General features: G+C 44.4%; 1 protein-coding gene across 1 annotated transcript in view; it reads left to right on the forward strand.

Moving 5' to 3' along the window:
• Positions 1 to 11,823: 11,823 nt before the first annotated feature.
• CMTM6 (CKLF like MARVEL transmembrane domain containing 6) overlaps positions 11,824 to 17,347 on the forward strand; it is a 31,076-nt gene continuing 25,552 nt past the window's right edge. The window contains exon 1 of the mRNA XM_072153565.1: positions 11,824 to 12,122. Coding sequence (XP_072009666.1) covers positions 12,003 to 12,122 — 120 coding nt within the window. The 5' untranslated portion in view covers positions 11,824 to 12,002. The remainder of the gene's footprint in view (positions 12,123 to 17,347) is intronic.

Genomic DNA, 17,347 nt, shown 5'->3' on the forward strand with positions numbered 1-17,347 from the left:
TGTAAAGTGAAATTGTACCAACCGAATGGATACTCCCAAAAATGTACTTTTCAACAGAAAAATATATCCATGAAAATGTTTAGTGTGTGGCTTCTTTAATACAAAAGCATTACCTAATTTTGAAGGTTGCAAATAGGAATAATTTGTAGGGACTTCAACTATAAAACTGATAGAATACACCGGATCCACTTTTGACAACATTTAATAGATTAATCGTGCAGATAAATAGTAAACTTATGTAATATACAGCTTTAGAGTACATGGTATGATGGGAGGGCATACGTCCGGCGCACTGGAGAGGAGGGGTGACTCCCTCTCCATAGAAATGCACGGCGTATGGCCCTGCAAATGAGGAGATCTAGGACATGACATTAGGCCACACCCCTAGACTCGCTCTATAGAACCCTAGATACTGTCAAATTTATAAAAAAAATTTTGGCTAAAAGAAGGGTGTCAGATAGTGGCAGGTTCCTATAGAGCCCTAGTAACTATCTGTATTTGTGAAAAATGTGGTGACAGGTTCCCTTTAAATGTTAGTTTGCTTAACTGCAGTGGGTGGACCTCAGAAGGTTTTCATATACACTGCTCAATGCAGGAGAGAGCAGAAAAAAGGCACGGAGAAGTTGTTTTTGTTAGTACACGTTGTAATAAAGTTCACTATTTTAACCTGCTCTATTCTATTCTGAAATAGAAAAAATACTCCAAAGCTTTAGTTATTTTTATGATCATTTGTGGCAGCATGGAAAACAATACCACTAAGTTAGAAGCTCTAACCTTATTATTAGTACTTTATTGTATTGCACAGCAGGGAGTTATGTGTGAAAACAGGACCATTTTGATTTGAATTTGGTTCAATCTCAGTCCCAGTCCTTTCCGACTATCTGTTATAAAAATCCTATTGTCACTTTACAGCTCTTTTTGTGAAATACTGACATCACTAGGATAGCATCAATGGCGTTCAATGGGCTTGTTTAATGCATGACTAGGATCAGAGTAGTGAGTGCTCGAGAGTTCAAAGATAGGAATGGATCAGTGGACAGTGAAAAATGTGATCTTTACATAAGACTATAAATGTGTAGGAGTTCTGTTATACGAAGACGCGGACGGTACTTTTGTTAATCATTTGTGGGCAAGGGATGTAAAGTGAGCACATAGAATAGTCAAGAAACACTTTTCCAGCAGAGGTAGGTTTTTTTTTTTTAAAAAAAAAACATACCACTAGAAATAGACAAGGAATAGTATGTTCACTCACTCACAAAAATTTTCATCCCTCTTGACATTTGTGCTACCTCAGAACCTGAGATTAAATTGTTTTTAAAAGTATGCATCATTTCATGTAAAGAACATATCTACTAGAGATGAGCGAGCACTAAAATGCTCGGGTACTCGTTATTCGAGACGAACTTTTCCCAATGCTCGAGTGCTCGTCTCGAATAACGAGCCCCATTGAAGTCAATGGGAGACTCGAGCATTTTTCAAGGGGACCAAGGCTCTGCACAGGGAAGCTTGGCCAAACACCTGGGAACCTCAGAAAAGGATGGAAACACCACGGAAATGGACAGGAAACAGCAGGGGCAGCATGCATGGATGCCTCTGAGGCTGCTTAATCGTACCATTATGCCAAAATTATGGGCAACAGCATGGCCATGACAGAGTGACCGAATGAGGCTAGATAGCATCTAAAACATCCAATAATTGACCCTGACACTATAGGGGACTATGCAGAGGCAGCGGCGGCAGGCTAGAGAGTGTCTTGGCAACATACCCCAAATGGACTCAGGCTTAAAACCAATGGGTGGCAGAGAGGAACCAAAGGAGGTGAGCAAGAAGCGCTCAAATAATATCGGTAAATGATAAAAGTTTGCCAGTATATTTTGTGGATTACACAGCAGGGTGGCGACAAAGTTAACAAGTTTGATGAAGCCATGAAAACAACCCAAAATTCTGCCTGACACAGCTCGTTTGATAAGGGGACCATGTATGGAGGCAGTGAACTAGTAGTAGATTAAAGGTGCTGCAGTTAAAACTATGTTAGTTGGATCTTGGGATGGAGCTGGCGCTCCGCTGCCAGGCGAGCTTTCACCAATCCAAGCCCCTGTCTCTAGGCTACTCCCCAAACAGCACTTCTAAGAACCTTTTGTATAAGATCAAGTGTAGTAGCGTTCTTATAAGTTTGGGTTCTGGCGGGTGAGGGGAATGTAAACAGATGCGCAAGAAGCGCTGAAATAATATTGGTACATGATAAAAGTTTGCCAGTATATTTTGTGGATTACACAGCAGGGTGGCGACAAAGTTAACAAGTTTGATGTGGAAGCCATGAAAACAACCCAAAATTCTGCTCGTTTGATAAGGGGACCATGTATGGAGGCAGCTATATGGACTACTTTTGGAGGCAGCTATATGGACTACTTTTGGAGGCAGCTATGGCGATGACGTGTGAAGGCAGCTAAAAAGTCGACGTGTGGAGGCTGCTATGGAGACAATTTAATTTGGATAGTGCCTGTATGTGGCAGTCCAAAAAAGTTTTCAAAGCAGAGGAGCAGGTGGCTGGTCCTCCAAAAAGATTAAATAAATTGAGTGCCTGTATGTGGCAGTCCCAAAAATTGTTTAAAACAGAGGACAGGGTAGTTGGCCCTCCAGAAAAATTAAATACATAGAGTACTATAGCCAGAGCCAGTTGGCCCTGGCAAAAAAATTGCCAGTTTCCTCTGCTTTAGTGTACAAAAAGGAGGAGAAGGAGGACAATGAGGAGGAGTGCATACATTATTCAGGTTCAGCTTCCTTCACCTGGTGGAGAATGGAAATGCGGAGAAATCCAGGCTTTATTCATCTTGATAAGCGTCAGCCTGTCAGCGCTGTCAGTCGACAGGCGTGTACGCTTATCGGTGATGATGCCACCAGCTGCACTGAAAACCCGCTCGGACAACACGCTAGCGGCAGGGCAGGCAAGAACCTCCAAGGCGTACAGCGCCAGTTCGTGCCACATGTCCAGCTTTGAAACCCAGTAGTTGTAGGGAGCTGTGTGATCATTTAGGACGATGGTATGGTCAGCTACGTACTCCCTCACCATCTTTCTGTAAAGATCAGCCCTACTCTGCCGAGACTGGGGACAGGTGACAGTGTCTTGCTGGGGTGACATAAAACTGGCAAAGGCCTTGTAAAGCGTACCCCTGCCAGTGCTGGACAAGCTGCCTGGTCGCCTACTCTCCCTCGCTACTTGTCCCGCAGAAGTACGCCCTCTGCCGCTAGCGCTGTCAGAAGGGAAATACTGTTTCAGCTTGTGCACCAGGGCCTGCTGGTATTCATGCATTCTCACACTCCTTTCCTCTCCAGGGATGAGAGTGGAAAGATTTTGCTTGTACCGTGGGTCCAGGAGAGTGAATACCCAGTAATCGGTGCTGGAATAAATTCTTTGAACGCGAGGGTCATGGGATAGGCAGCTTAGCATGAAATCTGCCATATGCGCCAGAGTCCCAACGCGCAAGAATTCGCTCCCCTCACTGGCCTGACTGTCCATTTCCTCCTCCTCCAACTCCTCTTCTTCTGCCCATACACGCTGAACAGTGAAGGACTGAACAATGGTCCCCTCTTCTGTCTCGCCAACATTCTCCTCCTCATCCTCCTCCACCTCATCCTCCTCCACCTCTTCCGATATGCGCTGAGAAACAGACCTAAGGGTGCTTTGGCTATCAACAAGGGAATCTTCTTCCCCCGTCTCTTGTGACGAGCGCAAAGCTTCCGACTTCATGCTGACCAGAGAGTTTTTCAACAGGCCAAGCAGCGGGATGGTGAGGCTGATGATGGCGGCATCACCACTGACCATCTGTGTTGACTCCTCAAAGTTACTCAGCACCTGACAGATATCAGACATCAACGTCCACTCCTCATTGTAGACTTGAGGAAGCTGACTGACCTGACTACCAGTTCTGGTGGAAGTTGACATCTGGCAGTCTACAATCGCTCTGCGCTGCTGGTAAACTCTGGATAACATGGTTAGTGTTGAATTCCACCTCGTGGGCACGTCGCACAACAGTCGGTGAGCGGGCAGTTGGAGGCGGCGCTGCGCTGCCCTGAGAGTGGCAGCATCTGTGCTGGACTTCCTGAAATGCGCACAGATGCGGCGCACCTTCGTGAGCAAATCAGACAGATTGGGGTATGTCTTGAGGAAACGCTGAACTATGAGATTTAACACATGGGCCAGGCATGGCATATGTGTCAGTCTGCCGAGTTGCAGAGCTGCCACCAGGTTACGGCCGTTGTCACACTCAACCATGCCTGGCTTCAGGTTCAGGGGTGCCAGCCACAGATCAGTCTGCGCCGTGATGCCCTGTAATAACTCTTGGGCGGTGTGCCTTTTATCGCCTAGGCTCAGCAGTTTGAGCACCGCCTGCTGTCGCTTAGCGATGGCACTGCTGCTGTGCCTAGAGCTACCGACTGATGGCGCCATGCCCACGGATGGTAATTCAGAGGAGGAGGAGGGGTGGGAGGAGGAGGAGGCATAGTAGGCCTTTGAGACCTGGACCGAGGTAGGCCCCGCAATCCTTGGCGTCGGCAGTATATGACCAGCCCCAGGGTCAGACTCGGTCCCAGCCTCCACCAAGTTAACCCAATGTGCCGTCAGCGACATATAGTGGCCCTGCCCGGCAGCACTCGTCCACGTGTCCGTGGTCAGGTGGACCTTGTCAGAAACGGCGTGGGTCAGGGCACGGAGGATGTTCTCTGACACGTGCTTGTGCAGGGCTGGGACGGCACATCGGGAAAAGTAGTGGCGGCTGGGGACCGAATACCGAGGGGCGGCCGCCGCCATGAGGTTTCGAAAGGCCTCGGTCTCTACCAGCCTATAGGGCAGCATCTCCAGGCTAAGCAACTTGGAGATGTGGACGTTGAGGGCTTGGGCGTGTGGGTGGGTTGCGCTATACCTCCTTTTGCGCTCTAACGTCTGGGGTATGGAGAGCTGAACGCTGGTGGATGCTGTGGAGGATCGTGGAGGCGAAGATGGGGTTTTCGCACGGGAGGTGTTTGGGCCAGGGTCCTGGGCAGGGGGCTGACTAGCAGATGACACAGGGGAAGGAGCAGTGGTGTGCCCGGCCGGAGGTGAACGGGCTTGGTGCCATTGAGTGGGGTGTTTAGCATTCATATGCCTGCGCATACTGGTGGTAGTTAAGCTAGTAGTGGTGGAACCCCTGCTGATCCTGGTTTGGCAAAGGTTGCACACCACAGTCCGTCGGTCATCCGGTGTTTCTTTAAAGAACCTCCAGACTTCTGAAAATCTAGCCCTCGCCACGGGAGCTTGACTACGGGCAACATTTGGTGCTGATGCACCAGCTCTGGCCCTGCCTCTCTGTCTGGCCCCACCACTGCCTCTTCCAACCTGTTCTGCTATAGGACTCGCCTCCGTCTCAGAAGCACTGTGTTCACCCGGCCTATCAACCCAGCTTGGGTCTGTCACCTCATAATCCTCCGATCCCTCAGTCTGCTCCCCCCTCGGACTTCCTGCCCTGACAACAACTTCACCACTGTCTGACAACCGTGTCTCCTCATCGTCCGACACCTCTTTACACACTTCTTCCACTACGTGAATAATGTCATCATCACCCGCAGACTGCGACTGGTGGAAAACCTGGGCATCGGAAAATAGCTCAGCAGCAGCAGGACAAGTGGTTTGTGACTGTGGGAAGGGTCCAGAAAACAGTTCCTCAGAGTATTCCGGTTCAAATTTTGGTGGGAGGGGGCAGACTGGGGGGAAGGAGGCTGAGGTGGAGGAGCTGGAGGAGTGCCGATTTCGGTGACATGGGTGGACTGCGTGGAAGACTGACTGGTGGACAAATGGCTAGAAGCATTGTCCGCAATCCACGACATCACCTCTTCGCACTGTTCTGGCCTCAACAGTGCTCTACCACGAGTCCCAGTAACTTGAGACATGATGAACCTAGGGAGTGTACCTCTGCGGCATTCCCCTGCTCCCCCATCAGCAGGTGGTGTCTCACCCCGCCCAGGACCACGGCCTCTGACCCCTGCAGTAGTTGGACGCCCACGTCCACGCCCTCGTCCTCTACCCCTAGCCCTCGGGTTAAACATTTTCCAAATTAAAGTGTAAACTTGAAAAAAAAAAAAATTGTGTTTATTTTTTTTTAGTTTTTTATTTTTTTTAACAAAATGATGCTATCCTATTGCTATGGCTAGTTTCTAACCTACACTGACAGCAGACAACTGGATTTTGTGCTTTGCAAGATGAGTTTGAGCTATAAAATGAAATAAAGGTAAAAAAAAAATAATAAATTCAGCAGACTCTGCCTAATTCTAATCAAACCCCTAATAAATTGTCCCACTTTGGTGTTTGAGGTGGATATGTGTGTCACTAAGAGCTAAACACAACGGTCGCAGGTCTCCCAGCAAATTCCTCACAGTATGGTACTAGCTGCACTACTAGTGCCAGCAAGCCCAGCCAGAAGCAAACAAAAAAAAGGAAAACATAACGCTATTGTAGGCCTAAGTAAGCCGTTGCGGTTCTCCTATGGCTATTTTGTAGCCTACAATGAGAGAACACTGCTTTGTAAGATGAGTTTGAGTTTAAAATGAAATAAAGATAAAAAAAAAATATTAAATCAGCAGACTCTGCCTAATTCTAATCAAAGCCCTAATAAATTGTCCCACTTTGGTGTTTGAGGTGGATATGCGTGTCACTAAGAGCTAAACACAACGGTAGCAAGTCCCCCTGCAAATTCCTCACAATATGGTACTAGCTGCACTACTAGTGCCAGCAAGCCCAGCCACAAGCAAATAAAAAAAAAAAATGTATAACGTTATTGTAGCCCTAAGAAGGGCTGTTGGGTTCTTGTAGAATCACTCCTGCCTAACACTATTCTAATAGAACACCCTAACGCTTTCCTTGACCAGCAGCAGCTCTCTCCCTAGCGGCATCCAGACACAGAATGATCCGAGCAGCGCGGGCAGGGGCTAGTCTATCCCAGGGTCACCTGATCTGGCCAGCCAACCACTGCTATTGACGTGTAAGGGTACCACGTCATGCTGGGTGGAGTGCAGAGTCTCCTGGCTTGTGATTGGTTCTGTTTCTGGCCGCCAAAAAGCAAAATGGCGGGAGATGCCATTTTCTCGAGCGGGCGAAGTATTCGTCCGAGCAACGAGCAGTTTCGAGTACGCTAATGCTCGGACGAGTATGTTCGCTCATCTCTAATATCTACAAATTTGAACATTTTTTTTTTGTTTTTATTATGAAGTAAACAACAAATGAGACAAATATCAGAAACCCAGAGTGCATAACTATTCACCTCCCTACAGCTTTACAATGTCGAGTTACCTTTTGGAGCAATTACAGCCACAAAATGAATCGGATAAGTCTCTTTTCAAGATGATCAACAGCAATCTTCAAGTCTGACTGCAGATTCTCGGTTTGATTAAGGCTGGGGATGTGACTGAGCCATTACAATACATTTACATGTTTCTCCTTAACCTCTTCCCGCTCAGCGTCCGATATATCGGACGCTGAGCTCAGTGACTTAGCGCTCAGCGTCCGATATATCGGACGCTGAGCTGATGCCGGTTTGGCTCAAGATCTGAGCCGAACCGGCATCGGGAAAGACGGGGTGCCGGCTGTGACTGATAGCCGGCACCCCAGTGTAACACCCGCGATCGGAGTTGTCTCCGATCGCGGGTGCTTAACCCGTTAAATGCCGCGGTCAGCGCGACCGCGGCATCTAACATGTATCTGGGGGGTCTTTCCCCCATGATCGGCCCCCCCGAACCGTTTTCGGGGTGCGCCGATCGTTGCTATAGTAACTCTGGGGTCCGATCTGGACCCCAGAGTTACCTGCAAGAATTGCCAGTAAGATGGCGTCTGTGACGTCATCTTACTGGCACAGTGCCAGCCTATGCAAGTGTATAGGCTGACACTGATAATACTCTGCAATACATGAGTATTGCAGAATATTATCATGAACAAGCAATCAGAGGATTTCTTGTTCATGTACCATGGTATACAAGTGAAAAAGTAAAAAAAAAAATGTTATTCAATAAAAAAATAAAGTAATAAATCACTAAAAATGCCCAAAACCCCCAAAACATATAAAGAGACATATAACTAAAAAAAAAGTCTAAATCATAACACAAACCCCACATATATAGTATCACCGCGTCCGTAACAACCCGTAGAATAAAAGTAAATCATTATTGAACCCCCACGATAAACGCCGTAAAAAAAAACTGCTATAAACCTTCCAAAAATTATGATTTTTAGCTATTCAATCCCACAAAAAATGCTATAAAATGCGATCAAAAAACCATGTGTACTCCGACATGATACTGGTGCAAAGTACAACATGTCCCGCAAAAAACAAGCCATCAACCAGCTCCGTAGCCAAAAAAGTAACAATGTTATGCCACTTGGAAGACGGCAATACATAAATGATAGATTTTTCCCCACATTAGGGTTTTGTTTGACAAATTTAGTAAAACGTAAGAAAATATATTCAAGTCTGGTATCCCCGTAATCGTATCAACCCATAGAATAAAGATAACATGATTATTAGTCTATACGGTGAACACCAAAAAAAAAAAAAGAGTAAAAAATCCAGTACAGAATTGATGCTTTTCTACTCCTGCCCTCAAAAAAAGTTCCTAAATTTTCAACAATAGGTGATACCAACCCCAAAATGGTAACAATGGAAAAAGCATCTCATCGCGCAAAAAAAATGGCATCACATGGCCCCAATAACGCAAAAGCGAAAATTTTATAGCCTTCAAAAGGGGCCAATGAGGAAACTAAAATCCTGGCAGCTGCAGGGCGCTCCTTCCCTTCTGCGTCTCGCTGTGCGCCCATAAAACAAGTAACGGCCACATGTGGGAGGTCTCTGCACTCAGGAGAAATTGCAGAACAAATTGTATGGTGGGTTTTCTCTTTTTATATTTTGGAAATGTGTAAATTTTAGTGCTAAATGAACGTATAAGGGAACAATTTGACCATTCTAAATTTCACCTCCATTTTGATTCAATTACTATGAAGATCTCAAGGGGTTAACAATCTTCGTAAAAGCTGTTTCTGATAGCTTGAGGGGTGCAGATTTGAAAATGGGTTGGTTATATAGGGGGTTTTGATGCTAAATATGTAAAATTTCATTCCAAACAGTATTTATCCCCAAAATAGTCAATTCTGAAAATCCGGAAAAGCGATATTCTATTTGTAAGCCGCGTGACATCAAAATAAATTATCCAGACATATCAAAAATTATGAAAATGTAAAGTAGACAAATGGGAAATGTTATTCAGCAACTTATTTAGGTGGTAAATCTATCTGCCTGGAAACGCAATGATTTTGAATTTCGAAAATGGCAAATTTTTCAAAAAATTTATCATATTTTCTTTTTTTTTGTAAATAAACGCAAAACTTATCAGCCAAAATTTACCACTAAAATGAAGTACAACATGTGGGGAAAAAACAATCTCAGAATCGTTTTGATAAGTAACAGTGTTCAAAAGTTATAACCATATAAAGCGACGCAGGTCAGAATCCAAAAAATCGGGCTGAGCCTTAACCTGCAAAATGGCTGCGTCCTTAAGGGGTTAATGACCTGGACCTTTTTGTTTTTGCACTTTTCACTACCCACCTTCAAAAATACATAACTAGCCCCCCCCCCCCTCTCTCTTCACCCATCTGACAAAGGGACAGAAAACCTTTGAATTAAAAGGACACTCCTTCCTCCTGGCTTCTGTGGTTTCCTGTCCATGAGAGGGGACCTGAGTGCCTGTGGGGTGAAGAAGATTATTCTTACCTAGGTACCTTGGGTAAAGGAAGGGGAGCGCTGGGTCTTGTGGCCAATACGGGATGCCAAACATGTTTATGATTTAAATTTTATTCATCAGTTCTAGGGAAAGGGGGTATTTTGAACATTAATTTTTTGTTTTTGTAATTTTTTTTTTTTTAAATAAGTACATAAATTCTGCACAAGAATCCAGCTTAGTATTTATACACATACAGAAACTCACAGATGAAGTCTTTGATCCGAGAAGGCAGCCATGTCAGCCACATCTCATCCCTGAAGATTAAGCAACATGAAAATTTTATGTTTCTCACTTCATCATTATCTCCCCAGTCCTTATCACAAATTTAAAGGGGTTGTCCGAGACTTATTGAAAATAACAAAAGGTGGCCGGGAGGGAGCTGCTTTAAAAAAAAAAAAATACTGGCCTAACAGCACTGGATTTGGCTTCCGGCTGAACACAAAAAACCGTCCGTCCAGTATATACAATGCTGTGAATAGGGACAGGTGGGCGTGGTTGGCCACGGCCGGCCGGAAGCTGAATCCAGCGCTGCCCAAGGAGCACAGATTGGAGCGACCGCAGCAGGAGGGCAACAAGAAGTAAGTACATCTTTATTTTTTTTAAGCATCCCCCTCCCGGCCACCTTTTTTAATAAGTCAAAGACAACCCCTTTAATATTGTTCTCTTGCTCCCATAGAGATCATGATTATGTCCCCATAGTAATTAAATGAGTAACTGTACTCCCACTGTAGCCACTAGTCACAGTACCTGCCCCCACAGTAGCCAAAAGTCATAGCGCCTGCCCCACAGCAGCCAATAGTCATAGGGGCACATTTACTCACCCGTCCATGGCGCGATCCCCGATCCGGAATGTCAGACGATAATGAACTCTGCCGCAATTCACTCAGATTGTGCGCCAGATTTCCTGCATGTGTTGCTTCCCCCATTAGGTCTGCCGGAGTTCACCTTCTTCTCGGTGTAAGTGCATGTCTTGGAACACAATTTTAAAGTTAAATTCCATGCTCAGTCTGGATCAATCGGATCGTCTGAGGGCCTGCCCCCGATTTCTGTCGCATGAAAGCAGGTGTGATTGCGCTCCGATCGCGTGCAACACTATCCCGTTTTAAATGCCTGTCCCAGTCGTGCAAAACGTCGCAATATCCAACGAAAGTGCCGTCCGCCGACACTTAGTAAATAAGCCCCATAGTGTCTGCTTTTGGCAGCCAATAGACACAATCCTGCCCCACAGCAGCCAATAGTCACAGTTCTTGCCCCCACAGTAGCTAAGTCATATTGCCTGCTCCAAAGTAGCCAAAAGTCATAGTGCCTGCCCCCCATATTCAGTAGTTACGGGGATCCGACTGGCCCCAATGGTAAAAATTAAGAACTATATAAAATATGGTATTGTTGTAATTACATCCGCCCAGAGATTGACGTTATCATGTTATCTAACCCCCAAGGTGATCAGCGCAAAATCTAGAGCATAACAAACATAACAGCAGCAGTTTTATTTTTTTATTCTCACTGAGGAAAGGTTAAAAGAACGTTATCAATGAGTTATTTGTACGAAAAAATGGGGCGATTTAGTTTTCACACAAATATAAGCCACATGTCACGTTTTCAGTCCGTTTAAAAACGCATGCGTTTTTGAATATTTACCATGCGATTGGCTGCTTTGAACCTGTTTGTCTTCATTTCTAGTAGTGTAGAAAGCTGTGAAACAGATTAAAACCAGCCAAACACATGGTAAACATTCAAAAACGCATGCGTTTTTAAACAGACTGAAAACGCATCCTTTATAATGGTCCAAAAACGTGACATGTGGCATCACCCTCAAAAATAACATGTCACAATGGATAATCCTGTTCTTTTTGTATGTTTTAGGCCACTGCATCCGATTTTGTTCACTGAAAACCCTTGTTTATGTCATTCCTGAGAGGAACATGAGCTCAGCTGAGGCTACAGCACAGAAGTGACAATACACATCTGTTATCATAGGAAAATTCCCCGCTGAGTGTAAATAAGAAAGCATGGAAATCGTGGGGGCAGCAGGGGGAGGCCGCGCTCCGCTCCTCACTATGGTCTCCTATGTTGTGCAATGTTTTCATAGTTTCACTTTCATTTGGTTGTTGGAGTCCATTTTCTAGGAGTCACTCAAGAGAAGGAAGTGCGGAGAGCACAAAGGCGAAGCCCCGTCCTCGGGTGTACACACGCAGTCACTTACAGCCATGGCGGACCCCGCAGGCCCTGCTTATAATACCACCACTGAGGCGCTCCCTGAGAAGAAGGAGCTGTGCTGTAAATCCAAGCTGGACAAGAAACACTTCATCCTGAAAGTCCTCCAGCTGGTGAGTGTGTAGCGCCATTATGTCTTGTAGTGGGGACTGTACCTGAGAGGTGCGGGGCGGGAAGATCTGGCGCGCTCCGTGTCCTGTGTGAACAAAGACTTATCGTATTGAGAGACGCCGACCCCTACGCTGTGTGCGGGGAGTGGAACTTACCTGTTGTAAACTTTTGTCTAACTTTAGACCCTTTACTGGCCTGTTTTACCACTCCCTTAGCTGAGTGTGGTCGTATTGGATGTGTGTATGACCTATTATATCTGCCGACCCGATTGTGGGTCCAATCACCTGAATGATTGCTGATTTTATTATGCCATGTGGTGGGATATATTAGTATTTTACCCATTGTTATGCCAGCTTTACATGGGCATATTGAAGGGGGTTTCCAAGACCCCTGGTAAACCCCCTGGAGCCAGGCTCATTAAAAGTGTACTCGGTTATCTCCTACTTCTAGCATTGTGTCTTCTGGGGGTGTTTTTTCTATAAAATACAATGAGACACATATTCATGCTTTCATACTGAAGCACTGCCATTCTGAATACCCAGCTTTGCCAGACCCTTAAAAAAAATGTTGACGTGCAAGGAGTCATTGGGTGTCGTAATTCATATCCCGTGGTCAGTAAAGGACACTGATTGGTTGAACTGTTCCTTTTTTTTGTCATCGCCGTCCCCCAGGGATTTTCCAAGATTCCTGGAAAACCCCTTTAAGTCAGTGGAACACTGCCCCAAGTGGTGGACTTGTGGCAGAATAACCCATAGTAGTAAGCTTCCTTCACTTGGCTCCATAATCCCTGTTTTTGCATTTCCATTTTTCACTCCCCAGCTTTCAAAAGAACTAAAAAAAGTATATTCCTTGTAATGTACTGGGAATTCCATGTGCAGTACATTTTCTTGGGCACTTTGTATTTGCTGCTTTCACAGTACAGTTCATGTGACACAATATATATTTACTTTTACTTTTTCTTCAGGCCTTCGGGGTATTTGACATTATACATTATTCTGGATCTGTATGAGCCCCCCAACCCCAGGAGGGGCTTTGGGAGCCTTGGAGAGGTGTGGACCATGGTATTTAAAGGGAACCTACCACCACAATTCTACCTATAGAGGTTGAACGGGTGGTAGGTGCATGTATGGGACGTGAGGATAGCCCTTTCTAGAGCTAATCCTCACGTCCCTGCTATCTTTTAAAAATCTTTAATGCCCTAATATGTAAATTTTGTAAAGCGGCTTCTGGGGGCATGCAGTAGCCAGACATGAGGCTACACATCGCGACTACTCTACGCCCCAGTAGCCTCTTTGCTCCTCCTACCCATAGATCTTCGGTGTGCAGCTACGAGGATTTGCTCAGAACTCCGGCTTCTCGGACGAGGAGCTACGAGGAGCTGTGCGCCGAAGATCTCAGGATGAGAGGAGCAAAGAGGCTACTGGGCCGTGCAGTAGCCGCGACGTGTAGCCTCATGTCCGGCTACTCCATGCCCCAGTAGCCGCTTTACAAAATATACATATTAGAGCATTAAAGATTTAAAAAAAGATAGCGGGGACGTGAGGATTAGATCTCAAAAGTGCAATCCTCAGGTCCCATACATGCACCTACCATTAGTTAGTGCCAGAACTGATCACAGGTATTGCGGGTAGGTGTTTGCTGTGTTATATGTGCATATAAATGCGTCATCCCCTCAAGCCTCGTTCACACGTTGCTTTTTGATTTGAGGTGCAATCCAAGGACTTCCCCTGTGATCACATGTCGATGTGACATTGTGTTTCCATCACGTTTAGCGTCTCAAAATGCAACGTGTAAATGCGGCATGTGCCCTTTCCATACACCATTAAGGCCACAGCTCCGTAATGGTATGGGACATGTCACTAAAGTGTTTTACTATTTTTGTCACTTTGTAACCTTCCTCCAGCAGACGCTTAGAGATCAGGCTGAATAACTAGCCAATCACCATCCCCCTTATGATTTCACAGGGGGCAGCAACCTAATCCATTCCTCTGGCAGCTTTGCCGGACACATTTACCTGGTTAACACCCACGATTGTTGCCAGCACTGACTGCAGGTGGTACCCCTGAGTCTTTGCTGCAATATGCAGCAAACACCCACCTGGTACGGAGAGGGCTGAGCCCTTGAGTCCTCTCTATCCTCCCATATTATGAAGCGCATCGGTAATCCAAACATGTCCTCTTGCTACTAAACTCATATGACAAAGTGTTGGGGATTTGCGAACAAAATATGTACCTAAATATAATCATTACTAGTTTTCATAAAGGATCACAGTAATATCCCAAATGAGTTGGATAATAACTTTGAAGTAGACCTGCGGTCATGATGTGGGAGTCAGAGATGGAAAAGAGAAGCAGTAGAAAGAGTAAAGACAACTACAAGGGATACATATATATGCTGGGGAGATTTGGGATTCACTAGTGATCATTAGTGATGTGTACACTGTGTGATGACGGCCCAATCTTTTTTTGAATCCAAGGCATAGAATTTCCAGTGAGCTACTGTGTCAGCACAGGAACCACCACTGAGACACTAACAACAACATTATTCTGCATCTTATATCACAAGAACTGTGCACAAGAATTTTTTACAAAAATCATTGAAACGCTTTGTTTAAATCTCATGCTATGAGTAAATCAGTTAAAAGTGCCTAGGCATTTGCTTTGACTTCAGCACATCTGCAGCCACAGCGCATCACTAGTCTCTCACATGCTCAGGTGGGATTTTGGTCCACTCGCCTACCAGTATCTTCAACCAATCTGTGACTGTTGTGGGTTTCTTGACCAAAAGCAGGCCGGAGCACAGGGATACAACGCCTTGTACTCTGGCCTGCAAATTATTCACACCTCTTGAGTGATAGATGCTCCCTCTCCCAGAATGCTTTTCCTAGCTCTTTCTTTCCAGGTGTTTCTGGGAGTCAATATTAAAGGGGTATTCTCGTCTGGGCACTCACATTCAGTTTCACTAATCTTCCATATATAAACATTTCTTCAATTATATGTTATTAAAAAAAATGTTCCTGTGTGAAGATAATTTCACATAAATAAAGTCATGTTGTCCCTTAGAAACCAGATGGCTTCCCCGGATACGACCACGTCACACTCTGGCAGCGGTGGCCAGACTTGCGCTATAGAGTCCTGCCTGACCTCCTGGATTCAGCAATCATTACCACAGGACGGCTGTGCGACATGTAGTAACTCCCGGACATTTCATATACAAAACCTTTTTGTTTATTTGTGCAATCACTCAGGCAGAGGTGACCGTATCCGAGGAAGCTATCTCGTTTCTAAGGGACAAAATGACTACATTTATGAGAAATTATCTTCACACAGGAACATTTTTTTTAATAACATCTAATTGAAGAAATGTTTATATATGGCAGATTAATGAAACTGAATGTGAATGCCCAGACGAGAATACCCCTTTAAGGCTCAGTCCCATTTGTTTGGATTCTGACTGGCGTCGCTTTATATCATTATAACTTTTGAACACTGTTACTTATCAAAGTGATTCTGAGATTGTTTTTATTCCCCAATGTTGTACTTCATTTTAGTGGTAAATTTTGGCTGATGGGTTTTGCATTTATTTACAAAAAAAATAGAAAAAATGATGAATTTTTTGAAACATTTGCCATTTTTCTAAATTCAAAATCATTGGGTTTTTTTCAGAATTGACTATTTTGGGGACAAATACTGTTTTGTATGACATTTTACATATTTAACATCAAAACCCCCTATATAATCAACCCATTTTCAAATCTGCACCCCTCAAACTATCAGAAACAGCTTTTAGGAAGATTGTTCATCGCTTGAGATCTTCATAGTAATTGCATCAAAATGGAGGTGAAATTTAGAATGGTCAAATTGTGCCGGTTATACGTTCATTTAGCTCTAAAATTTAAACATTTCCAAAAGCGAAAAAGGGAATCATCTTACAATTTGTTATGCAATTTCTCCCGAGTACAGAGACCCCCCACATGTGGACGTTACTTGTTTTATGGGGGCACGGCAAGGCGCAGAAGGGAAGGAGCGCCCTGCAGCTGCCAGGATTTTAGTTTCCTCATTCGCCCCTTTTGTAGGCTATACAATTTTCGGTGTTTCGTTATTGGGGCCATGTGACGGCATTTTTTTTGCCGGATGAGATGCCTTTTTCAGTGTTACCATTTTGGGGTTGGTATCCCCTATTGTTGAAAATTTAGGAATATTTTTTTAGGTCAGGAGTAGAAAAGCTTCAATTCTTTACTGGATTTTTTTTTTTTCTAGTGTTCACCGTATAGTCTAACAATCATGTTATCTTTATTCTATGGGTCAGTACGATTACAGGGATACCAGACATGCATATTTTTTTTCTTACATTTTTCTAAATTTGCCAAATAAAACCTAATGTGGGGAAAAAAATCAATCATTTTTCCATTGCCGTCTTCCAAGTGACATAACATTTTTACAACAACTTTTTTGGCTACAGTGCTGGTTGATGGCTTGTTTTTTGCGGGACATGTTGTACTTTGCAACAGTATCATTCTGGAGTACATATATTTTTTTTATCACTTTTTATTGCATTTTTTGTGGGATTCAATAGGTAAAAATCATAATTTTTGGTGGGTTTTTAAGGTTTTTTTTTTTTAAACGATGTCCATCGTACGGGTTCAATAATAAGTTTTTTTATTTTATGGGTTGTTACGGACGCGTTGATACTATATATGTGGGGTTTGTGTTATCATTTTGACTTTTTTTTAGCGTTATATGTCTCTTTACATGTTATAAGGATTATGGGCATTTTTATTGATTTATTTTATATTGAATAACCTTTTTTTTTTTTTTTTTTTTTTTTTTTTTTTTTTTTAAACTTTTTTACTATTTCCACCATGGGACATGAACAAGCAATAACCTAATGGCTTGTTCATGATAATATCCTGCAATGCTGATGTATTGCAGGGTATTAGCAGTATGCATAGGCTGACAATGTGCCTTCAAGATGACGTCACAGACGCCATCATTTAGGCAGTGCCTACAGGCAGCTCTGGGGTGCTGATCAGACCCCAGAGTTGCCATAGCAATGATCGGTGCCCCCCCCAAAACTGTGCGGCAATCCTGGGGGAAAGAAACCCCCCCCTCCCCCCAAAAGGTATGTAAAATGCCGCGGTCGCACTGACGGGTTTAACGGGTTAAACACCCGCAATCGGAGCCCACTCCAACTGCGGGTGTTACACTTGGGTGTCAGCTATTAGCTA

This window comes from Engystomops pustulosus, chromosome 5 (genome assembly GCF_040894005.1).
Source record: "Engystomops pustulosus chromosome 5, aEngPut4.maternal, whole genome shotgun sequence".
Lineage (NCBI taxonomy): Eukaryota > Metazoa > Chordata > Amphibia > Anura > Leptodactylidae > Engystomops > Engystomops pustulosus.